General features: G+C 55.5%; 1 protein-coding gene across 2 annotated transcripts; it reads right to left on the reverse strand.

The window, feature by feature from the left end:
- Nucleotides 1,789–16,576, reverse strand: NAA40 (N(alpha)-acetyltransferase 40, NatD catalytic subunit). 2 transcript variants are annotated; one of them, XM_021082889.1, is made up of 8 exons: nucleotides 16,298–16,576; nucleotides 10,168–10,263; nucleotides 8,418–8,470; nucleotides 5,492–5,587; nucleotides 5,259–5,417; nucleotides 5,047–5,130; nucleotides 4,551–4,628; nucleotides 1,789–4,322 (listed from the first exon to the last, which is right to left on the reverse strand). In XM_021082889.1, the coding sequence occupies exons 1-8, from the start codon at nucleotides 16,301–16,303 to the stop codon at nucleotides 4,181–4,183; spliced, it is 714 nt and encodes a 237-aa protein (XP_020938548.1). In that variant the 5' UTR covers nucleotides 16,304–16,576; the 3' UTR covers nucleotides 1,789–4,180. The 2 variants fall into 2 exon arrangements, with proteins under 2 accessions (XP_020938548.1, XP_013849628.1); XM_013994174.2 differs by lacking the exon at nucleotides 16,298–16,576 and adding an exon at nucleotides 10,927–11,602.

The raw sequence follows: 21,148 nt of genomic DNA on the forward strand, positions 1-21,148 counted from the left end.
TAAGGAACTCCACTGCTGTGTCTTACTTGGCCCTCCTGGGCTTCAGGTGACCTGTCAGATGGGGACAACACCTCCAACCCGAGGTGTGAATCCTGACCCTTCCACCAGGACCAGGGACAAGTCACTGCACACGCTAGGACTCTCAACTTACCTTTAAACGGAGACTACTCCCTCCACAGAGGACTAGCGTTGCTGCCTGGATTAAAGGAGGTGATCAGAGGAAGTGAGCATCGCCCAGTGCTCGGTGCTCAGTAAGCGCTAAGTGGGAGTCGCTGATCCCAAAGGCCAGCTAACTCCCCCACCACAGCCAAGTAAACTACGCGCCTGCCTCGGGCTGGCTGGTCTCCAAGGCGCCTCTGCAGCATCTCCCTAGCCGCCCAGCCCCTGGACCTCAGGCAGTGTAGAATCCGCCTCTGTTGCACTTGGAGAGGGAGAAACCTGTCGTGTTTGAAGTGACCGCTTTCAGAGCCTGGCGGTACACACCATCAGGTGGCCAGGCTTCTCACTGGGGAAACACAATCCCCTCCAGATCGGCTCAGGCTCTGACCGAAGTGGAAGACCTCCCACCCAGCCGCTCCAGCTGCTCCCCGAAGGGGTGGCGCCCCAGCAAGTGTCACTCAAGTAAAGAAGTCTGAGCTACTGCTGGAAGGAGGACCAAAGAGAGAACCGGGCCATTTAGGAAGGGGGAGCGGAGAGCACAGATTGGGCCGAGGGTGGCAGTGGGCAAAGAAAGGGCTTCCACCCGCCCAGCTCTGGCCGCTTACCCTGTAGCAAGGGGATGGCCGAAGCAAGGAGGGCCTCCTGGGATCAACCAGCCCTCGAGGAATATGGCACTCAGGAGGCACAGCCCGTCACAGGGGAACGTCTGCGGCCTGACCCGCCAGCATGAGAAATGCTCTCCCCTTTCCCAAGGACGGATGCCTCTCTTTGCGCCTCCCAGGCAGGACAGCTGCACAAATCACCCCTGGCTGTGCCCCTCCCGCGGGACTGAGGCCACAACCCATGGGACAGCTGTTAACCCCTCTCCTTCCCCCACATCACTGCCCGCCAGGGCGCAAACACTCTGCGTGGCCTGGGGCTCCATCGTGGCCGCCCTCCCCACCTTCCAGATGTGACCACTAGGCAGGAGCGCGAGGAGGCCGGCCCCTCAGGTCCACAGGAAGTGCTCTGAGCCCTGGCTCCCGGTCCACTTCCTGCCTCTCCGCCCCGCTCACCCTGGGCCAGGCGCGGGCAGGAGTCCCGCCTGGGAGAGAAGCCGCGTAGCTCCCTCGGTCACACTGGGAGCCAGGGCCTCCCCAGCTCCTAACTTTCCTGCCCTGTCAGGCCTGGCGTGAATTACTCTTCCTCTGAGCCTTTGCCTTTTGTGAGTGGAGGCAAGAGGGAGCTGGAGCCTTTTTAAGAGACAAAAAGTACCCTAAGAAGCCAATACCGTAAAAGGGGGGGAAGCAACGCAGACACCCTGGCCTGTTCAACTCCCACGCGGCACTCTGGAATTGAGCCACGGATGCCTACTGTCACAACACCTGGCTTGGGACTCTCACCAGTGGGCAGAGCAGGCGCCCCTCTCAAGAGACCACCTCTGACCTCTAACCAGGGCTTTTAGGAAGTGGCACCCACACGCATGCGGCCTCGGTTCCCCCGCCTGGCTGCTGGCCCCAGACACCCTGAAGGTCTTGCAGCCCGCAGCTTCCTCCACAGGAAGGGGTGTGAGGCGGTCCCAGCAACGTGAAGCACTGGGCAGCCTGAGGCCACGCGGCCCGGGGCAGCCCAGCATCAGGAAGCCGTTCCGCAGCTGAACAAAGTGTCTTTTATTTGTGACATACAAATACCACCAACGCAAAAAGAGATCACTTTTTCCTTCGATTCCAGTGATAACAAGTTACTAAAGAAAAAATATATCAAGAGGTTTATCTTCAAACTTTCCTCTAAAACAAACCAGGAAGGGTTAAAAACAACATACGCATGTGATATAAACATCTGACATCAATGAAAAGATCCCGAAATAGGGTGGACACAACTGAAAAACAAATCTCAAAATTAACATTTGAACATGCCCCCAGTAAACCAAAAAGCCTGGTACAAAAGGCCTGCTGTTTCTCAAAACCAAGATTCTGAGGAAAAGGAGAGGCTGCTGGCTGAGAACCGCACGGGGGCGCAACACCAACAACGGGATGAACCGAGGGTCTCAGGAGCGCCTCCTCACCTGGCCGGACCCCCCAGCGGCTCTTGGGAAGCGGCCGAGGTGGCCAGACGAGCAGGGCCCAGCACCACGTGCCCACCTAACCACGGGCTCGGTGCCAAGTGGCCAACAAGGGGAAAGAGACACGTACACTGAACTCACCTTATGTGGGATTGACACTGGGGGCCCTTTTGGTCCCCTTGAGTGGGAGGTATTAGAAATCCAGGATCTAAGACAATAAATACTCATCATTCTGCGTCCTTTGAGAGACAGCAGGGATCAGAGGAAAAACTTTGAATATGCTTCTGTCGTGCCATGATTCTTGGAAGGAGCCCTGCAATGCCCTCCCAGCAGGGAGAACTCCCCTGGGGTAGAATCCCCCAGAGCCCACAGGGCAGGGCAAAGGTGGGCTTATTCCAGTGTAAAGCTGCGAGGCCCTCTCCGAGGGGGAGCGCCACATCCTGCCAGTGGGTCAGGAGCAATTGGGGAGCTCAGCAGAGGGCAGGGCTGGGGGAAGGAGGCCGCGTGCACAGGTCCTGCACAGGCAGGGACCTGGGGGAGAAGCAGGAACAGCTCTGGGGAGACCCACCGGCAGAGGCGGCCTGAGTCAGGGCAGAGGTGGGGCGTGAGGTCAGAAGGACCGACAGACCTGGGGAGCAACCTCACCAAGGCAGAGCCTGGGACGCTCCCTAAAGCAGAGCTCAAGGCCATCCCAGGGGAGGCGTTAGGTGTTTTCCTGGATAAGAATTTGGTCATTTCTTCCCTGGAAGGGGAACAAGGTCTGACGACCAGGGTGAGTCCATGCTCTGACCCTGCACCCTCTTTAGCCGCCTCCCGGCTCCCCGCCTGCTGCCACAGGTGATCCCAGAGAGAAAAGCAGCTGTCCCGCCACCGAGAGGCATACCTGCTGCAGCCTGCGCTGCCAGCCAGGGCAGTGGCACCAGTGCCTCAGAGGCAGTGAGGCGCGAGGCTAGGGAGGGCAGGCAGAGGGGCCTGCTGCTGGCTGGGGGCTCTCTGAATAGGGAGTGGCAGCAGGGAGGGGTACGCCACCTTCAGAGAGCTAACAGCACCAAGACATGAGCAGAAACGGCATTAAGTAAGCCAAGAACAAGGGGTCCCTCTGGGGGAAGAGAAGGGGCTCCCTGATGTAATTCCCCCCTTGAGAGTAAGAACAGGGTACCTGGGGTGGGGTGAGAGGCAGGGGAGAAAGTGGCGAGAGGTGATGGAGAAGAGAGGCTTTTTTCTAGGAGATCAAGAGGTGAAGCTCAGGATGCAGCCAGAGAAGCCACGGTCCCCATGGCAGGCCCCACTCACACCTGTTCCTGGTCCTCTCGGCCCCTCCCTGACAGCAATGGAGAAGGAAGCAGCCTTCCTGCCGGAGTCGGCTGGTCCCTGGGGCCAAGTCCACGCTACCTGCGGGTCCATAAAGGCACAGCCGAAAGAGACCCCCCCGCTTCCCTGTGTCTCGGCACCAAGGACCTTCCCAGGTCTCCATCAGAGCATCCCACCCAGGACACAGGAGTCTCTCTGAAGCCTCTCTCTACGCTCAGACCTGCCCCGAGTCCATCCTCTTTGGGAACCAGCCAGACCCTGACCCAGGGCTCCAGGCCTTTCATAAAGGTGGGTATAAACACTCCATCTGTCCAGCTGTGGGTGTGGTGGGGAGGGGGCTTGTCACGAGTCCAGCTGGAGGGACATCGGAGAATCCCACCCAAGGGCGCAAGAGCCGCGTGAGAAGGCGGCCACTGTGAGAGGCCGCGCCTCGTGCCCAGGCCGCCGCTGCCTCTTCCGGCAGCATCCTCTCCTCTCTGCTCCCTCCCGGCCCCCGCTCTTCTAGGAGAGAGCAGGAGGGGCAGCGCGGACCGCTCCTCCCCGGGGCTGTGCGCTCTCAGGGGGCAGCCCGGCACAGGCAGGGCTGAGGAGGCCACAGCTCTGAGGGCAGCCAGCAGGCGGCGTGAGACGGGGAGGACCGGCCTGGGAGGGGCGTCCTGGTCTGGGAGTTCAGTGGCAGCAGCCACCACAGTGCCCGCCCGCATGGGAGTGCTGGCTGTCCCCAAACTTGGTTCTCCGGCTCAGGATCTCATAGGAGCAGTCCTCCCCACAGCAACCGGACATGCTCGGGGAGGAGTCGTCGATCTCAAATCTGCAGGCAGGCAGGAGGAAAGGGCCGGCTACGGGGGGCTGACCGCCTTCCTCCCCAGGAGCGAGGGCTCAGGAGCAGGGCCAGGGACCACGCCATCTCCCCAGTCCCCAACCCCCATGGACCTCTGGGCGGGGAGCTCAGGTGTCAGGACAAGCAGGGAAAAGGACACTGGGGCAGGCAGCTGCTGCTACCGCCCAGAGGGTGCCACACCGGGGCCCAGCTCCTTACTGTAGCGCGTCTCTGAAGAACTGGTAGGCGCCATGATTGTGCTTAAATACCGTTAACATAACTTTCTTCATCTGTGTGCTGAGAAGAAAGCAGAGAGAACCTTCCAGGAAGAGAAGCAGGTGCTAAACCATGCCTGCTCTCTCATGTCTGCCTGCTGTCTCCCGTTAACTCCTGGCAGGCATTCCCAAGCCCCGACTCCAGCCTGCCTCAGGACACCCATCGCACGCAGTGCCGTGGCTGACCAGGCCCCACTGGACTGGCTGGCTCTCCACGTCCTTCCCGCAGCGCCGCCGCGCAGGCACAGGACAGGCTCTCACAGGTGCTTGCTGCACGGAGCCATATATGACGAAGATCTGGGGGCACGGCAGGCAGGGAGCATCTGCCGGAGAGGGCTCTAGATGCCTTTCTTCCAGAACATCCCTACAACCCTTGTCCCTCACAAAGGAGGCCCCAGAGGCAGCTCCTTCCAACTGAGTGACACACAGGAGACCCTTACCTGTTGGCCATGAGCTGCAGGATCTGTATGAGGAATTTCCCCAGGCCTTTCCGCCGCACCTTGCTCTCCAGCTGCACCTCGTAGCTGCGTGAGGAAAGCAGGGGTGAGTGTGAAGGGGGTGCAGGGCTTGCCACGGCCCCAGACACGCACGCCGCACTCTGCCGCCTGGAGCGCCTCGTCCCCCAGCGCCACCCCCAGGCCGGGGCTCCTACCAGTACAGGACTTCATCTCCACACTCCACGTCAAACCGGAAGTGAGAAAAGGCCACAGGGACGGAACTGTTTTCCCAAGCGATGAGGTACCAGGCTCGGTCATCTGTCATCTCCTCGCGTTTCTCTCGGTCCTTCCAGCCCCACTCGCTCTGCTCATACCTGGGAGACGGGGGCCGTCAGGGCAGGGCCCCCGGAGAGGACAGCCAGGCTCCCCTCCCGCAGGGCGCGCTTACATGGCCTGCATGTTGGTCTTGGTCAGGTCGAAGGCCCAATCCACGGTGGCGGGCGCCAGGCCGGACACGCGCTTACACTCAATGGAGACGTTGAGCCTGAGAAGAGCAAAGAGGCGTCTGGGGCCGCCCACTGCCCTGACAGCTGACAACGAGGCGCGTCTGCCAATCGACAGAGAAAAGCCGAGCCCGGAAGGACGCGACTACAGAAGGTGCCTGTGAAGGAACTGAGCCTTTCTGGCTGAGATTAACGACTGTCATCACCAGCCCACCACCCTGACCACAAGCCCGCTTCCTGCCTCCCGGCCCGGCCCTTATCAGACTTAGCACTTTGTAAACTGCTGTCCCCTCTGCTCTCTGCGCCTCCCTGTACCTCGTCATAAACACTCCCGTCCTCTGGGTTCCCTTAGTTCCTGCCCTTGGGCCTTTTTCCTGTTGCTTTCTTTTTTTTTTTCTTTCTAGGGCCGCACCCACAGCATATGGAGGTTCCCAGGCTAGGGGTCTAATCGGAACTATAGCCACCAGCCTACGCCACAGCCACAGCCACGCCAGATCCAAGCCAAGCCGCATCTGCAACCTATACCACAGCTCTCGGCAACACCAGACCCATAGCCCACTGAGCGAGGCCAGGGATCGAACCCGCAACCTCATGGTTCCTAGTCGGATTCATTTCCGCTGCACCATGACAGGAACTCCTGCTTTCGTTTCCAAACCAAGTCCCCACTGGGCTCCGTGGGACCTCTTCCTTCTTCGCCACCAATCGCACCTGCGAAGGCGGCTGGGTGACACAGGCCCTTCAGGAGACTGGCCCACATCCCACTGAGGAGCCCGCCTGCTGCTTCCTATGAGGACACTGTGGCTGCTCGCAGCGGATGCAACAGGGCAGATCGGGTGCTGTGAAATCCTATTCTCCAGGTAGTGCCACATTCGGAAAGGACTGACACGACTCCTCAGAGGGCGTCACCACTGGAATCCACCGTCGTCTCCGCTGACTGGCACACCACATGAGGGGCACAGGCAGCAGCCTTGTAAATTCGGAACTTCCTGGCTCTGAAGAGCCCTCCTTTCTTTCTAAGTACTGCCCAAACGCAGCACTGCACCTGTCTTAGTTATAAATTTTCCAAAGGCAGGTTTGCAAGTATAAAATTCTCCACTGAAATACATGAAAGGAGGACCACAGCCACACAAATCGCATACCCTTCCAGGTACCCAATGAGCCCAGAGTCAGCTGGCAATGCCGGCTTCAATGATCCGTTTCTGGAAGCCAGTGGGAGTGTGGAATAGGGGAGTCCGAGAGATCACGGTAAGAAACCTCTAAACTGTGACAAAGGGCTTCCCAGAAGTTGACTGACAAAGCTTGGAGGGGGAACCCTCATGTATCTGGTCACAGGTAGCAAGGAGAGTACACGGACGTGATGCTCCAACATCCAGACGCAGCTGCGACAGGCACACGTAGTGTCACCTACCGCGGGGCTTCCTTCGGGATGCATGTCTTCACGTTTGTCTTATCTTGTTCATTAAAATACTCACACCACCTGCTCTTTACAGAGCTGGGTATGTTCTCTGTCCTTAAAACAACCTTGCGATTTTGGCATCATCGCTCCATGGAATGGATAAGGATGAGGCTAGATGAGCATGCTGACTTATCCAAATACAGTTAAGAGGCACAGTTATGATTCCGACCCACAGCTATGATTCCATAAAATCACAGCCCGTTTTCCCTCAGCCAACAGCATCTCAGGTAGGACGGATCACATCACCTATTTCATAAACCAAAGGAACAGAAAGGGGAGGGCTGCTTTAATCCAGCTCCTACAGTAAACTGATTTTTTTTTTTTTTTTTTTTTTGCTTTGTAGGGTTGCACCCGCGGCATATGGAGGTTTCCAGGCTAGGGGTCTAATTGGAGCTACAGCTGCCAGCCTACACCACAGCCACAGCAATGCAGGATCCAAGCTGCGTCTGTGACCTACACCACAGCTCCCGGCAACGCCAGATCCTTAACCCACTGAGCAAAGCCAGGGATCGAACTCGCGACCTCATGGTTCCTGCTGTGTCACAGCAGGAACTCCCTAAACTGGACTGACGAAAAGAACACTAGGTATGGTGACGCGCATCCATCTAGCCTCTAGTATGTTCCAGGCACTGACACTCTACCTCGGATCCTCCTGACAACCCCATGAGGAAGATACTATTTTTTTCTCTTTTTGGGGGTCTTTTTAGGACCACACTCACGGTATATGGAAGTTCCCAGGCAAGGGGTCGAATTGGAGCTGCAGCTGCCGGCCTACGCCGAGGCCACAGTGATGCAGGATCTGAGCCGCCTCTGCAACCTACACTACAGCTCACAGCAATGCCAGATCCTTATCCCACTGAGCAGGGCCAGGGATTAAACCCACGTCCTCATGGATACTGAGCCAAAATGGGAACGCCAGAGGAAGGTACTATTATTAGACCCATTTCTGATTCAAAAGATGAAGCAGAGAGAAGTTAAGCCTTTGCCCAAGGTCACAAAGCCAGTATATATCATACTATATACTCCGGGAAAGAACGCTGGACTGGGAATTAAAAGCCCCCTCAGCCGCCAGGAAGAAACTCCATAAGCTCAGCCATCTCAGCTCCTCAGAGCTTCAGCTTCCCCCTGCATGAAGGGAGGGAGTCTGCCTACATGATTTTTCAAGCTTAATTCAGCTCCATGGTTCTCCGTCTAAAGAGAGTAACAAGTCCCAAAGAGACATCAGTCTGAGATTGGGCAACCTTTGCCCATTTGCAGATTTGCTAAATTTTATAACAACGGGGTACTGGCCATCGTTTCTACTTTTTCATTAACAAAGAAGAATGAGAAAGTCTGGGTCTGAAGGAGCTGACTCTGCAAAGGTGACTCCCTGAAGACACTCAAAGGGACCAGAGTTAGGAACGCTGAACACTCACCCATTCCGATCGTATTTCTTGAACACGGGGAAGGCCTCCAACGGGTCTCCGAGCTGCGGAGGGAAAGGAAAGAAGAGATGCACACACACTCGCCTGGCAGTCACAGGCTCTGGGGTACTCCGTGCGGCCCCACGCAAGGGCTCAGCTTCCAGGCCCAGGAGCAGCCCTTACACGGACCCTCCCTTTGCTTCAGCTCTGAAATCACACGTAGCAGGGAGGCTCTGGTAAGAAGGCCTGACAGAGTGGAGTTAGCTTCCTTGGACCAGGTAAGACGAGACCTTACTGCTGAACATCAAGACTTGCCTCTGGGCATGAAACCTGCTCAGGGCTCACCTGACCTGAGAGAGGAGTGAGGCCCCTTGATCACTCCTAAGGGGCCCCCCAACTAACCCCACCTGCTCAAAACCCAAAATGGAAAATCATGTCCCTGTGTCACATCCTTGTAAGTGTGACTGTTTACCAAGTGACTAAAGAATAACAAAAACTGCGACGTGGACATGGCTTGGATCTGGCGTGGCTGTGGCTGTGGTGTGCGCCAGCAGCTGTAGCTCTGATTTGACCCCTGGCCTGGGAACTGCCATGTGTCACAGGTGTGGCCCTAAAAAATAATTAATTAAAAAATAGGAGTTCCTGTTGTGGCGCAGTGATTGGCGAATCCGACTAGGAACCATGAGGTTGCAGGTTCGGTCCCGGCCCTTGCTCAGTGGGTTAAGGATCTGGTATTGCTATGAGCTATGGTGTAGGTTGTAGACGCGGCTCGAATCCCGCGTTGCTGTGGCTCTGGCATAGGTTGGTGGCTACAGCTCCGATTGGACCCCTAGCCTGGGAATCTGCATATGCCGCGGGAGTGGCCCAAGAAATAGCAAAAAGACAAAAAAATAAATAAATAAAAAATTTTTAAAAATTAAAAAAATAAAAAATAAATAAAAACCTGCCAGGTGAACAGAGACAGGAAGGGTGACCAAAATTCCTCCAGTTCTGTTGGAAAAGTGAGCCTCTCCCAGGCAGGCCCGCCAGGTGCTCAGAATCACAGCCACTCCTCCCCTAACTGTGGCCCCTTGAAACCGGGCTACTGCATTCCCCTGTCCCCGGCACAGCTGGTGGCACCTCATGGGCAGGCAATAAATGTTTGAAGGGGAGAATGAGAAAAAACTATACTGCATTTTACAGGGAGGTTTCCTCTGCCCAAATGCAAAACCCTCACAAAAATGTCTCCAGGAGTTCCCGTCGTGGCGCAGTGGTTAACGAATCCGACTAGGAACCATGAGGTTGCGGGTTCGGTCCCTGCCCTTGCTCAGTGGGTTAACGATCCGGCGTTGCCGTGAGCTGTGGTGTAGGTTGCAGACGCGGCTCGGATCCCGCGTTGCTGTGGCTCTGGCGTAGGCCGGTGGCTACAGCTCCGATTCAACCCCTAGCCTGGGAACCTCCATATGCCGCGGGAGCGGCCCAAGAAATAGCAACAACAACAAAAGACAAAAAGACAGGAAAAAAAAAAAAAATGTCTCCAGAACCTCTTCTAGTGGTAAGGAAGAAGCCCCAGAGAGAAGCAGCCACTTTCACTTGAAGCCACACCTCCCTGCACACCTGGGCCAACCCCCCCCCAACTCTCCCAGCCTCCCAGATAGGACCGTTTGGTGGCAGAGGTGTGGATGGGTAGTAACACAGTTCTGCCACAGGGTGGCACCAGAAGTAGTCAAATTAAAAGCCAAGCTGAACTTGCAGAAGGGAGGGATAGAAGGAGGGGACTCACCCTGTTGGCGGCGTCCACTTTGGCACAGACGGCATCCATGGCTGCTCGCTCTTCCAACCGCTTCTGTTTCTTCTCCTTTGCTTTGCTCGACTTCCTCTGTAACATGGAAAACAAAGGTGGCCAAAGACCTGTGTTTGACTTTCCCTTTGGAGACCCAAACGGGTCAGTCCCAGATCACAGGCCTGGTCTCAGTGCCAGGACTCGGGATCTGGGTGGCTGCACGCTTGGTGGGGTAGCAAAGATCCCAGCACTTCCTAGTTGTGAGCCCTTGGGAGCGTCAGGAGACGTCGCAGCTTCCCTGTCAGAAGAATGCTAACCCTCAGGACCACCGGGTCACTCTGAGGACCCAGGGAGAGCATGTGACAAGACCTGAGGCAGAGCCTGGGCCCTAGCAGGTGCCTAATAAATATTCACCCCTTCACACCCTCCTAAGGAGATAACAAGTAATTTCAGACACATTCAGGGCAGGTTTCAGGGAGGCGATGGCATCTGAGGTAGCTGCTGACAGCTGTTCCTAAGGATAAATTTATTTAAAATCTTTTCAGTGACTTCTGGCTTCAGGAGACAAAGACCTGGACTGGGGCAGCCCCTTTGGAAGCTGGGTCCCCTTTCTAAGCTAGGACCAGGCACTCTGCCTTAAGGAGATGGAGCTGTTTCCAGGAACAGCTGCTCGGCCAAGGCCAATGAGTGGTGAGCACAACAAGCGACAAGGGCAGAGTGAAGGGCCCCCAGGGGTTCACCTGGGGACAGGGGCCATACCGACATGTGGTCAGCAGAGCCAAGCTGCAGGCCCACAGGCAGCAGGGAGGAGCAAAGGGAGGCTGTCCTCACACAGAGAGGCACACTGCAAACCGCTCAGGAGTGCGTCCAGAGCAGATCCCACCTGGAGGCTCGTGGCAGGTTTTCTCAAGTCTAAAGGGACTCTCCTATCCTCCTGCAAACACAGGGAAAAGAGCCCTAGCTCTGGGGTCCGACAGCCCTTGTCCAAAGCCTCTTTTTGCCCTTCACTCCCTTCGGGTCGTAGAAGACACGACCATTCTCTGAGCCTCCTCTCTTCACCTGGGGACACGTGGGGCTCTAAACACCTCATCTGAAGTAGTCAGCTCGTGAGGGTTACTGTGAAACGGCAGTTCTCACTGCCAAGGAGAGCAGAGCAGCACATCATCCGGGGGTGCTTGCCCACCCAGCCCGAGTCCTGAAGGCACCCCACAGGCCCGGGGAAGCTGGCGCTGCTTTTTACCAACCACGCTGCCTCTTCCGACCCCACCCAACTTCTCTGACCTCACCAGAGAGAGGTTTACTACCTCCAATCTCACCTTTCACTGGCCTGGGAAAGGGCGACCTGATAAAACCAGCTGCTGGATAAATTCTACCCTCGGTTCCCCAAGGAATGACACTGCTTAACTCCGACTGCAAGCAACCAGGAGGCAAGCGTTCAGCTCCCGGGAACTCACAGGCCTCTGCTCTTGGAGGTAGAGACTCGCCCAGCACCAGCTGCTGCTACCCGCAGGCTGAGCACCATGCAGGAAGTCCAGCTAGAACCCACTTCTCACCTCCCTGGAGGAGGAAACAAACAGAACAGACTGGCTTCATAACGCTGGGATCTGGAGACAGAACTGGCCCTTCTCTTCCACAAAGAGGCTTTAGAGCATCCATTTTCTTTCTCTGGAATCTGAGTTTCTTTTTTTCTTTTTCTTTGCTTTTTTAGGGCCACACCCGCGGCATATGGAGATTCCCAGGCCAAGGGTCAAATCGGAGCTACAGCTGCTGGCCTACACCACAGCCACAGCCACAGCCACATGGGATCCTTAACCCACTGGTCAAGGCCAGGGATCAAACCCATGTGCTCATGGATACCAGTCAGTTCGTTTCTGCTGTGTCACGATGGGAACTCCGGAATCTGTGTTGCAGGACAACGCTGAGAGATACATTCATCTCGCAAAAATCTTTCACAAACCTCATCTGGTTCAATTCTCAGGACAGAAACCATCACCTTCCTTCACACAAGAAAGTGAGGCTCAAAGGGATGGCGGGACTCCTTCAGAGTTCCCAGGAGCAACGGCGGAGGGGAGACTCTATCCCGGGGCTGGGCTGCTCAGCGTCGGCCCCGCCAGCTGCTTCCCCCTGGGAGAGCCGGATTGGGCGTCAAAGATCTCAGCTCCCCCAAGACAAGGGCGAGATGAGACCTCAGGAGCCCCGGAGGCCACCACTCGGGGGTTCAGTTCTCGTTACCTTCTGGCTTGGTAACAGCTGGCACGACATGCCCGCACAGTGCCCCCCAGACCCCACCTCCTCCACACTGATGCAGGGGAAAGGAACAGAGAAACCCGAGACAGAAGGTCGTGGGGCCACGCGCCGGGCCAGAAAGAACATGCGCTTTGGCACCAAACAGGCCAGGCCCCTGCTTCTCCTGCCACCCCCTGAGCGACTTGTGAAAGAATTCCACCTCCAGAAAAATGGGGGTCCAAATGGGGCCTCCCGGAAGAGCCGCCAGGACAGGTCGGACGTGGGCCCAGCTCCCCAGTGGAGGCCAGCACCCTGCCTCCACCCCACATATTAGCTCGCTCTTAGCGCGACGCAGAGCTGAGGATCAGAGGTGCCGGGAGGACCCAGAATGCACGGACATGTGGGTTCCCACCAGAGTCTCCCGTTTCTAAGCACGAAAAGTAAGCAATTCCTAAGCACAAGCAGCAGGAGGGCCAAGCCCGGGCCTCCAGATTACCGGCTCATGCAAGCAGGGGAATAGGTGAGCCAGGCAATTCTCAGGGAGACTTGGGGCTGCCCCGGTCTGCGGTAATGCGGTAATGCAAAGGCCCCCCGAGCGCCCAGCTGCGTGCACTCGGGGTATGAGGCCGGCTGCAGCAGGCCAGGCCAGGCCAGGCCAGACAGGTGGGGCCTTCCCTCAAAGCCAGCGCGCTAGGGAATGTGGCCTCCTGCGGTTCCCATCAGCTGGTCCTGCCTTGTGGAGGAAAGACTATGCTGCAGGGATACAGGAAAACTCTCCTAATTAAAATGGGAAATAAGCACAGCGAACAGAAAAGCTCGTTGTGCTGAAGGGTCTTTCCCAAAAGAGCTTTATGTGATGAAAAGAGTGTGGGATTTTGAGTCAAGAGACCTGGCTTTCATTCTCAGCTCTCCCACTCGTGACTTTGGGCAAGTTCTTTACTCTTTCCAGCAAGTTCTTCAGTTTCTCTAAACCTCAATTTCCTCATCCATAAAATGGAGCTAACAGTGCTTATACCACATAAGACAATGATAGTACTAGATACAAAAATTCTTTTTTGCCTGGGGGAGGGGGAACCTGCCTGTGACATGTGGAAGTTCCCTGGCCAAGAATCGAACCTGTGCCATAGAAACGACCCGAGCTGTTACAGTGACAATGCTGGATCCTTAACCCCCCCTGTGCTACAAGGGAACTCCCCAAAATTCTTTATTGTGGGGACTTTTGTTCACAAGGACCTATCTACTGCTGTCGGACACTCTGCTGGTGCTTTAATAAAAATGATTTATTTTAGTCTTTCTAATAACTCAGCAAGGAAGGTGTGCCTACTTCTCTGATGAGGAAACAGGCCCAGAGAGGTCAGATAACTTTCAGGGTCACAGAGCCAGTGAACAGAACTCTCAAAAGAGGTCTTCCCACCACCCTCTCCCTCCACCCCCACCAGACTGTACACTCCACGGGGTGGAGGAGAGTCACATCTGCTCTAGCTGCAGATACCCAGGAACCCAGTTACTGCTCAGCAAACAGCAGTACTCAGTTCACACCTGCTGAATGAATCCGCTAAGATTCAAATCCAGGTGTGAACCCTGAAGTCCATGCTCCTTCCACTACATCAACTGAATGCATGTGACACCTGCGGTTATAAAGTGTGATGTGTTTTCACATGCAGCTGTGAAACTCCTCCCCTTGCTATCCCTATCAAAAGAGTATCACTATGACTATTCATCATAATGGTAGTTCGATAACTGCTAGGGGATCACACAGAGGAATTAAAAAATAAACACCCAGATGGGGCAGGAGGCACCTTTTAGAAAAAGAATCTGGCATCCCTCAGGTTTTCATCATCAATGCCTCCATCCCACAAAGAACCCAGGGAAAAAAAAAAAAAAAAAAACCTGTTTTGGGGGAGACAGAGCTTTAAATTCTAATTTCTAAAGGACAAGATGTGTGTGGAGGCAAGAGGTGAAGAACTTTGCAGCCAACGGTCCTCCACCTGATGCCAGCCCCTCTCAGCCTGTGGTCAGGCTGCCAAACGGAGCAGGGCCTTTTGCGGAGGGCGATCGCCGGCAACCATGACCCTCCTGATACTGAGGTGGGGAGTCCACAGAGCCCATCCACGAAGGAGGAGGATAGTGAGAGCGTTTCAGCTCTGCTTCTGGGAGGAAAATTCAGGTCTCTCTTTTGCAGTGAGTTTTAGAAGAGACTAGGTAGGGTCTGGTCTGAAAAACCCATCTATAAAGTATGAGTAATAAGATCAGGGCCCTAAAGGAAGCAGCGAGGATCACAGGATCTCTGAGGCCTGCTGTTTCAACTCCACCAACAAGGAAGTGTTGAACCAGAATGACATGTCATACTTCTTGTTTTCTGCTCAGTCTGGAGCCAGGGACCAAGGTTTACTGGGTTTCCATGAGGGCTGAGGTCTGTGACTTTTCACTAAAATCTAGGTTAAGTTAAATACGGCTAAGGTCTCTAGACTTGACTTTCTACACAGTATCCAAAAGTCCTTGTTGAAACACGACAAATATGTTTTGACATTGAATTACATAAAGTGCTTGGACATGGATTAGACAACTATTTTTGTCTAACAAGTTGATTCATTCAGTCAATACCTATCTGAGTGGAGAGGAAAAAAAAAATCTAGGTTAATAACAGTAGGGACAAACTGAAGTTAAAAATAGCACAAATCTATTTTAGATTACCAAAGGCTGAGAATACAGGCAAAAATAACAACCACTGCTATTTAAGAGGCACCTATGTAGTTGTCTACATCCACCCTCTCACTGGATCCTCACAACTCTCCTAAGAGGGAGGTATCATCAGCCTCGTTACAAAGACAAGGAAATTCAAGTCCCCAAAGGCCATGTCACTGGCACACTATCATGCCACTGGCCAGAGAAGATGAGGCTGGAATGGAGGTCTCTCTGGCTCCAAAGTCAGGGCTTCCTAAAGGTGGTGGAAATTGGATGGAAAAAACTAAGATACAGGGTATTGGGGAGAGCCAGTTACAGTCTTAGCAGAGTGATGCTGCTCTAACTGAGATTTAGGAAGATGAATTCACAGAAAAATGAGAATAAGTTCCTCCCAACTCTCTTCCAGCACATGCCAGGGGAGGCCATAAAATGTACCTCCAGGCGGCCTCCTGCAAAACAGGAGGTCACTATCCATCCGTGGCTGGGCCCATGACCGGTGACCCTCCACTGGCCCCGGGCTCACCTTCTGTACAGCCACCCGCAATAAGAAGACAACTAACAACCCAAGTAATAAGACCCACGTCAGTGCATCTGGGAGCCTTGAAAGCAGGCCTCTGTCGAAAAGGAAGAGAATGTTTTCGGAGCGGGAAGAACCTGGTGGAGACATTTCAAAAGAAACCGGGGAAACTAGCTTCGCTGGGAATCCCAGTAGTGGGAAGCGCAGCGGCCAGGGATTCGGGAGGCCTGAGTCGGGGTCTGGCTCCCAGTCACCCCCTGTGTGACCTTGGCTGGGTGCCCTGCTTCCCTCCAAGCCAGTGTAGGCCTAGAATGTGGGAAGCCGCGAGGCCGGTGCAGCCGGGTGATGGGTGACCCCTGGGGGCGGGGGGGGGGGAATAACCCAGGGACTGTGCGGGGGTCTGGGGGAGGCCAAGAAGATAACACATCCTGGAGGAAGTGAGAGGTGGGCGCGACGCGAGGGGCAGGGGGCACCGAGGGGGTGGGGCCCGGAGAAGGGGGCTCCCCAGCAGATTCCCGGGCTGGGCTGAGCGTGGGGACACTCAGTCTGGGGAGGTCGGGTCATGTGGGGGTTGGGGGTCACGTGAGGCCGGAGGGGGTCGGCGTCACGTGAGAGGGGGTTCAAGGAACAAAGGGGGCGCAGGGGGCGAGAGAAGCGGGGAGCCCGTCTAGCCTTCGCGCCTCCTGTCCCTGCCTCACTCACCCCCATGGCGGCAACGGCGGCGGTGGCCCTCAGTTCCTCCTTCCCACACTTGCCGGCAGGGAGGCGGCAACGGCGGCGGCGGCGGCAAAACCTGAGCGGCGGCGGGCCCCGCACCACGCATGCGCTTCGCGGGCTCCCCGCGCGCCCCGGCGGGCACCGCGCCGGCGCAGAGCCGGGGGAGGGGACGAGCCGGGGGAAGGCGCGCAGGTGGAGAGCCGGGGAGGCGGGCAGAGGGTCTCGCACCCGATAGAGGCAGAAGGCGCAGAGCGGCGTCGCTCTGGGGATGACGTAGACAGGGCCCGCCCACCCCTCGCCAGGCTGTGAGTGTAGCTATGGCAACGTCCCGGGAGAAGCGCGCCCCTGGACAGCTGGCTGGGTGGCAGCGCGGTTCCCGAGCTTCGCTCCCTCTCTGCTGCGGGCCAGGGTCTGCCGACGAACAGCCACCTTTCCCAGCCTACCGAACGCATGGAGACCTCTGAAATACCAGCCCCTCCTACAACTCTCGGGCAAAGAGCAAGTCTTTGGGGAAAAAGTCTTTGCCACCTTTTGGTCTTTTATCTAGGTTCCCAGGCTAGGGGTCCAATTGGAGCTCAGCTGCCGGCCTATGCCACAGCCACAGCAACGCGGGATCCGAGCCGCATCTGCGACCTACACCACAGCTCACGGCAACGCCGGATCCTTAACCCACTGAGCGAGGCCAGGGATGTAGCCCTTGTCTTCATGGATACTAGTCAGGTTCCTTAACCACTAGATCTTAAACTCTTGAAATTCCTTTTCTAACCAGAGTCATTCATCCATCTTCTAACTATTCATTCGCTCTCTCAGTAAACATTGACTAGCAACTACGCCTACGCTGTGCAGAGCCCAGGGGGCATAGAAAGGCGCAAGATACTCTCGCAGTCCAAAATTACTGTTTAGAAGGAAGACAGACACGACTGTTTAATGGAGAGTGGAAGGTGCTGTGAAAATGAGACATAAGGCGCCCTGGACCATATTAATTTCAGTCTATCCCAACAGACCAGTGTGCCCCCCACTTGACCTGCCTCAGAATCGCTTGAGCCTGTGTGCTGTGCACACCCCCGGGGGCCTCCCCTAGAATCTTCAGGGGTGGAGCCAGAGTCTTCCCTTCTAAGAGTTCCCCAGGTAGGGACGTACTCATGACAGTCAGAGAACTGCTGCCCAAGACAAGCTTCATAGGCTTTGTCAGGTTTTGCCCCTCATCCCATCTTCAGTGCTCAGCGCAGTGGTGGCCCCCAAAGAACCAGGCAAGCAACACCTGTTGAGTGTCTACCATATGCTACACACACTGTTGCAGAAATCAATGCAAATAAAAAAGAGAAAAGGCACTGTCCTCATAGAACTTGTATTCTGGAAGGAAAAGACAGATAATGAACTGAATGAACAGGTAAAATACATACAGATGATATAGGGTCTACAGAGGAAAACAAAGCAGAGAAGCCACATGGGGAAAGCTGGGTTTCTCGTTTTAACTAAGATGTTCAGGGAAGGCAAACATGAGGTGACATCTGAATCAAGATCTGCTGGAAATGAGGGAGAAAGCCACAAGGCTACCCCGGGGGAAAGGCATTCTAGACTGAGGGTACAGCTAATGTGAAACTCCCCAGTAGGAGCACAACTGGAATGCTGGAGGAACTAGTACGACGTGGCTGGAGCACAGTGGGGCCAGCGGGAGAATAGTGGGAAGTGAAATCAGACAAGTAAGGAAGGATCATTTAGGGCTTTGTAGGTTTTTGTTTGTTTGTTGAGGGCCAAACCTGTGGCATATGGAGGTTCCCAGGCTAGGGATTGAATCAGAGCTGTAGCTGCCAGCCCACACCACAGCCACAGCAATGCGGGATCTGAGCCACATCTGCAACCTACCCTGCAGGTCACAGCAACACCAGATCCTTAACCCAGTGAGTGGGGCCAGGGGTCAAACCCGCATCGTTATGGATACTAGTCGTGTTCATTACCACTGAGCCACAACAGGAACTCCTAGGGCTTGTAGGTTTTAAAAGATTTAGCCAGGACTAGAGTGAGCTGAGATGCCATTTGGAGACTTGAAGGAGTAGTTGGACTAGCTTATGTGCCCATAGGACCGCCTGGCTGCTGGGTTGAGAAGAGAGTGTAGGGGCAAGATCAAAGGAAGGACAGTGCAGAGGCCACTGCTAAAATCCAGGCCAGAGTGATGGAGCTTGCACCAGCTGGGTGGCAGTGGAGGTGGGAGAAGGATTCAGGATGTGGTTGCATGTTGAAGGTAGAGCCAATGGAACGGGCTGGACTGGATGTGGGCTGTGAGGGAAAGGGAAGGGTCAATATATCGTCAAGGTTTTTAGTTTGTGCTGCTTCTGGAAAAAACGGAGTGGCTTCAATGGAAACTTGGACAACTCTGGAAGGAGCAAGGTGGGGTGAGGGAGGAGAAGATCGATCAGGGCTTTGATTTTGTCCAGGTCGGGTTTGAGACGTCTTTTCAGACATTCACCTGGAGATGAGGAGTAATCAGAGCCTGGAACTCGGGGGAGAGCTCCAGGCTGGAGGTACAGATTTCAGCGCAGTCAGGTATGGATAGTATTTAAAGCTGGATCAGACGGGGTGAGAGCTTGGCAGGAATGTAGGTAAACTGGAATGAATGAATTTTTGGTCTGCATCCTGCTCTTAGGTCAGAAAATCTGGTCGCTAGCACTCAGGGGACCAGAAGAGGGAGCTAAGGGTGGGAGGGGTGTAGCCAAGGTAAATAGAGGGACATTTGAACTTGCCATTCAAGGAAGAGGAGGAGGAGGCAAAGAGATGTTTTGGGGGGAAGGTGGACAGTATTTGCCAGCCAAGGAGGCACAAAGAAGTGGGACAAGGGGATTCTCGGAGGAGGGGGGCAAAATGGAACCGAGGCTTCCCCCCCGCCCCGTCCTGCCCCGCAGCGCCCTCAACCACCCTGTTTTGGCTTCTTGTCTCCTCGCCCACACTGAACTCCACAGTCAGCTGTTTCAGGGAACAGATGGCTGCCACCACGATGCCGTGTGCCCTGTCTTTTTTGCCACTCCCCACTCTTGGGTCTGCCCTCCTGCCAGGCTGCAGGAATTTGCTGGACAGCACAGAAGGCCTGGGAGTGGAGCCCAGGAGTTCCTTGCAGAGGTGACATCATCTGGGCCCCCGAGAGAGGCCTGAGAAAGCCCAGTGCCCTGCTCCTGTGCCACAGCAATGTCCCTCTCCCTGGGAGCTGTCCTCAGTTATGGGTTCTCCCTTGCTCAGGGCTTCCTTGATCTGCTGGGGTGCTGCACAGGGCCTGCTTTGGAAGCACACTGGCCTGGGTTTATTTTTATTTATTTATTTGCTTTTAGGGCCGCACCTGTGGTATATGAACATTCTCAGGCGAGGCGCCAAATAGGAGCTGCAGCTGCCAGCCTACACCACAGCTCACGGCAATGGCACATCGTTAACCCACTGAACGGGGCCAGGGATCCACCCCGAATGGATACAAGTCAGGTTCCTAACCCACTGAGCTACAGTGGGAACTCAAGTTTCCTTATTTAGGAGTTCCCAACTTGGCTCAGTGGTTAACGAACCTGACTAGGAACCATGAGGTTTCGGGTTTGATCCCTGACCTCTCTCAGTGGGGTAAGGATCTGGCGTGGCCGTGAGCTGTGGTGTAGGCCAGCAGCTGCAGCTCCGATTCGACCCCTGGCTGGGGAACCTCCATATGCTGCGGGTGTGGCCCTAAAAGGACAAATAAATCAATAAAATGAGAAGATGGGGCTCACCTGGCATGGCCTGGGCACAAAAGGAATCCCCTCCCCAGCTACAAAAATACCTGTCCCCACCCTTTGCCTCTCCAATCACCCCTTCTCCCTTCCCTGCCAAACTTCTGCCACTAGGGACCAGGCTGTGGTCTAAGCTGTCTCATTAGACTCCCTCCAGCTCTCAAGCAGGAGGCCTGGGCAGGCTTCTCCACGCTCCCCTGACCTCTAAGGATGGGGACACTGTCTCCCCCGTCTCTCCCAGGCTCTGAACCCGTCCCACCTCCTTCCTGGTCTCCCCTTCCTCCTAAGACAGCTGCTACCCCACAAAATTGTGTTTGCCCTCCTCTCACTCCGCAGCCCTCCACTGCTCTCAGCTCTGCCTTCTCTCATGTGCATGGTTCCAAGCAGGCGTGGGGGCTGCCATCTGCCGTAGCCTTGGGGGTGGGGGGTGGGGAACAACCTTGGGAAACAGCCCTGCCCAGCAGGCAGCCAGCATGGCACTGTGGGGGACTGATGGTTAGACTGCACCCTGTGATCAGTCAGGAAGAGTCCCTCCATTTCCCCCCACAAAAAGACCAAAAAAGCGGGAGTTCCCTTTGTGACTCAGAGGGTTATGAACCCGACTAGTATCCGTGAGGAGGCAGGTTTGATCTCTGGCCCTGCTCAGTGAGTTAAGGATCCAGCGTTGACGTGAACTGTGGTGTAGGTCGCCGACAGGGCTCGGATCCTGCGTTGCTGTGGCTGTGGTGTAGGCCAGCAGTTGCCGCTCTGATGGGACCCCTAGTCTGGGAACTTCCTTATGCTGCAGGTGCGGTGCTGAAAAAAAAAAAAATCTGCATGTGCCCCACCCTCCCCTCCCTGCCACCTGGGGAGCTGAGCCTCCTCCACTCAAGGTCCCACCCCCTCCCTCCCCTCAACCTTCCTCAACCCCGCTGCCCTCTCGCTCTGCCAGCTGTCCTGCCCTCCACTCCCTCCACCCCAAAACCTTTGGAAAAAGCAGCCCACTCTCTCTCTCCTTCCGCTGCTCACTCCTCCTCAACCCCCTGCCGCCTGGCTTCTGTCCCCACAGCCTCACTTACCTCTAGGGCCTCCCTACAAATTCTGGCCTTATCCACTC

Source organism: Sus scrofa, chromosome 2 (assembly GCF_000003025.6).
Source record: "Sus scrofa isolate TJ Tabasco breed Duroc chromosome 2, Sscrofa11.1, whole genome shotgun sequence".
NCBI classification, from domain to species: Eukaryota; Metazoa; Chordata; class Mammalia; order Artiodactyla; family Suidae; genus Sus; species Sus scrofa.

What these genes read in the sequence shown, in the direction of transcription:
- NAA40 (XM_021082889.1), bottom strand. An exon ending in AAGTGGACGCCGCCAACAGG is followed by an intron (nt 8,471 to 10,167) that starts GTGAGTCCCCTC and finishes TTCCCTCCGCAG; the next exon opens with CTCGGAGACCCGTTGGAGGC. An exon ending in TTCTTCAGAGACGCGCTACA is followed by an intron (nt 4,323 to 4,550) that starts GTAAGGAGCTGG and finishes GCCTGCCTGCAG; the next exon opens with ATTTGAGATCGACGACTCCT.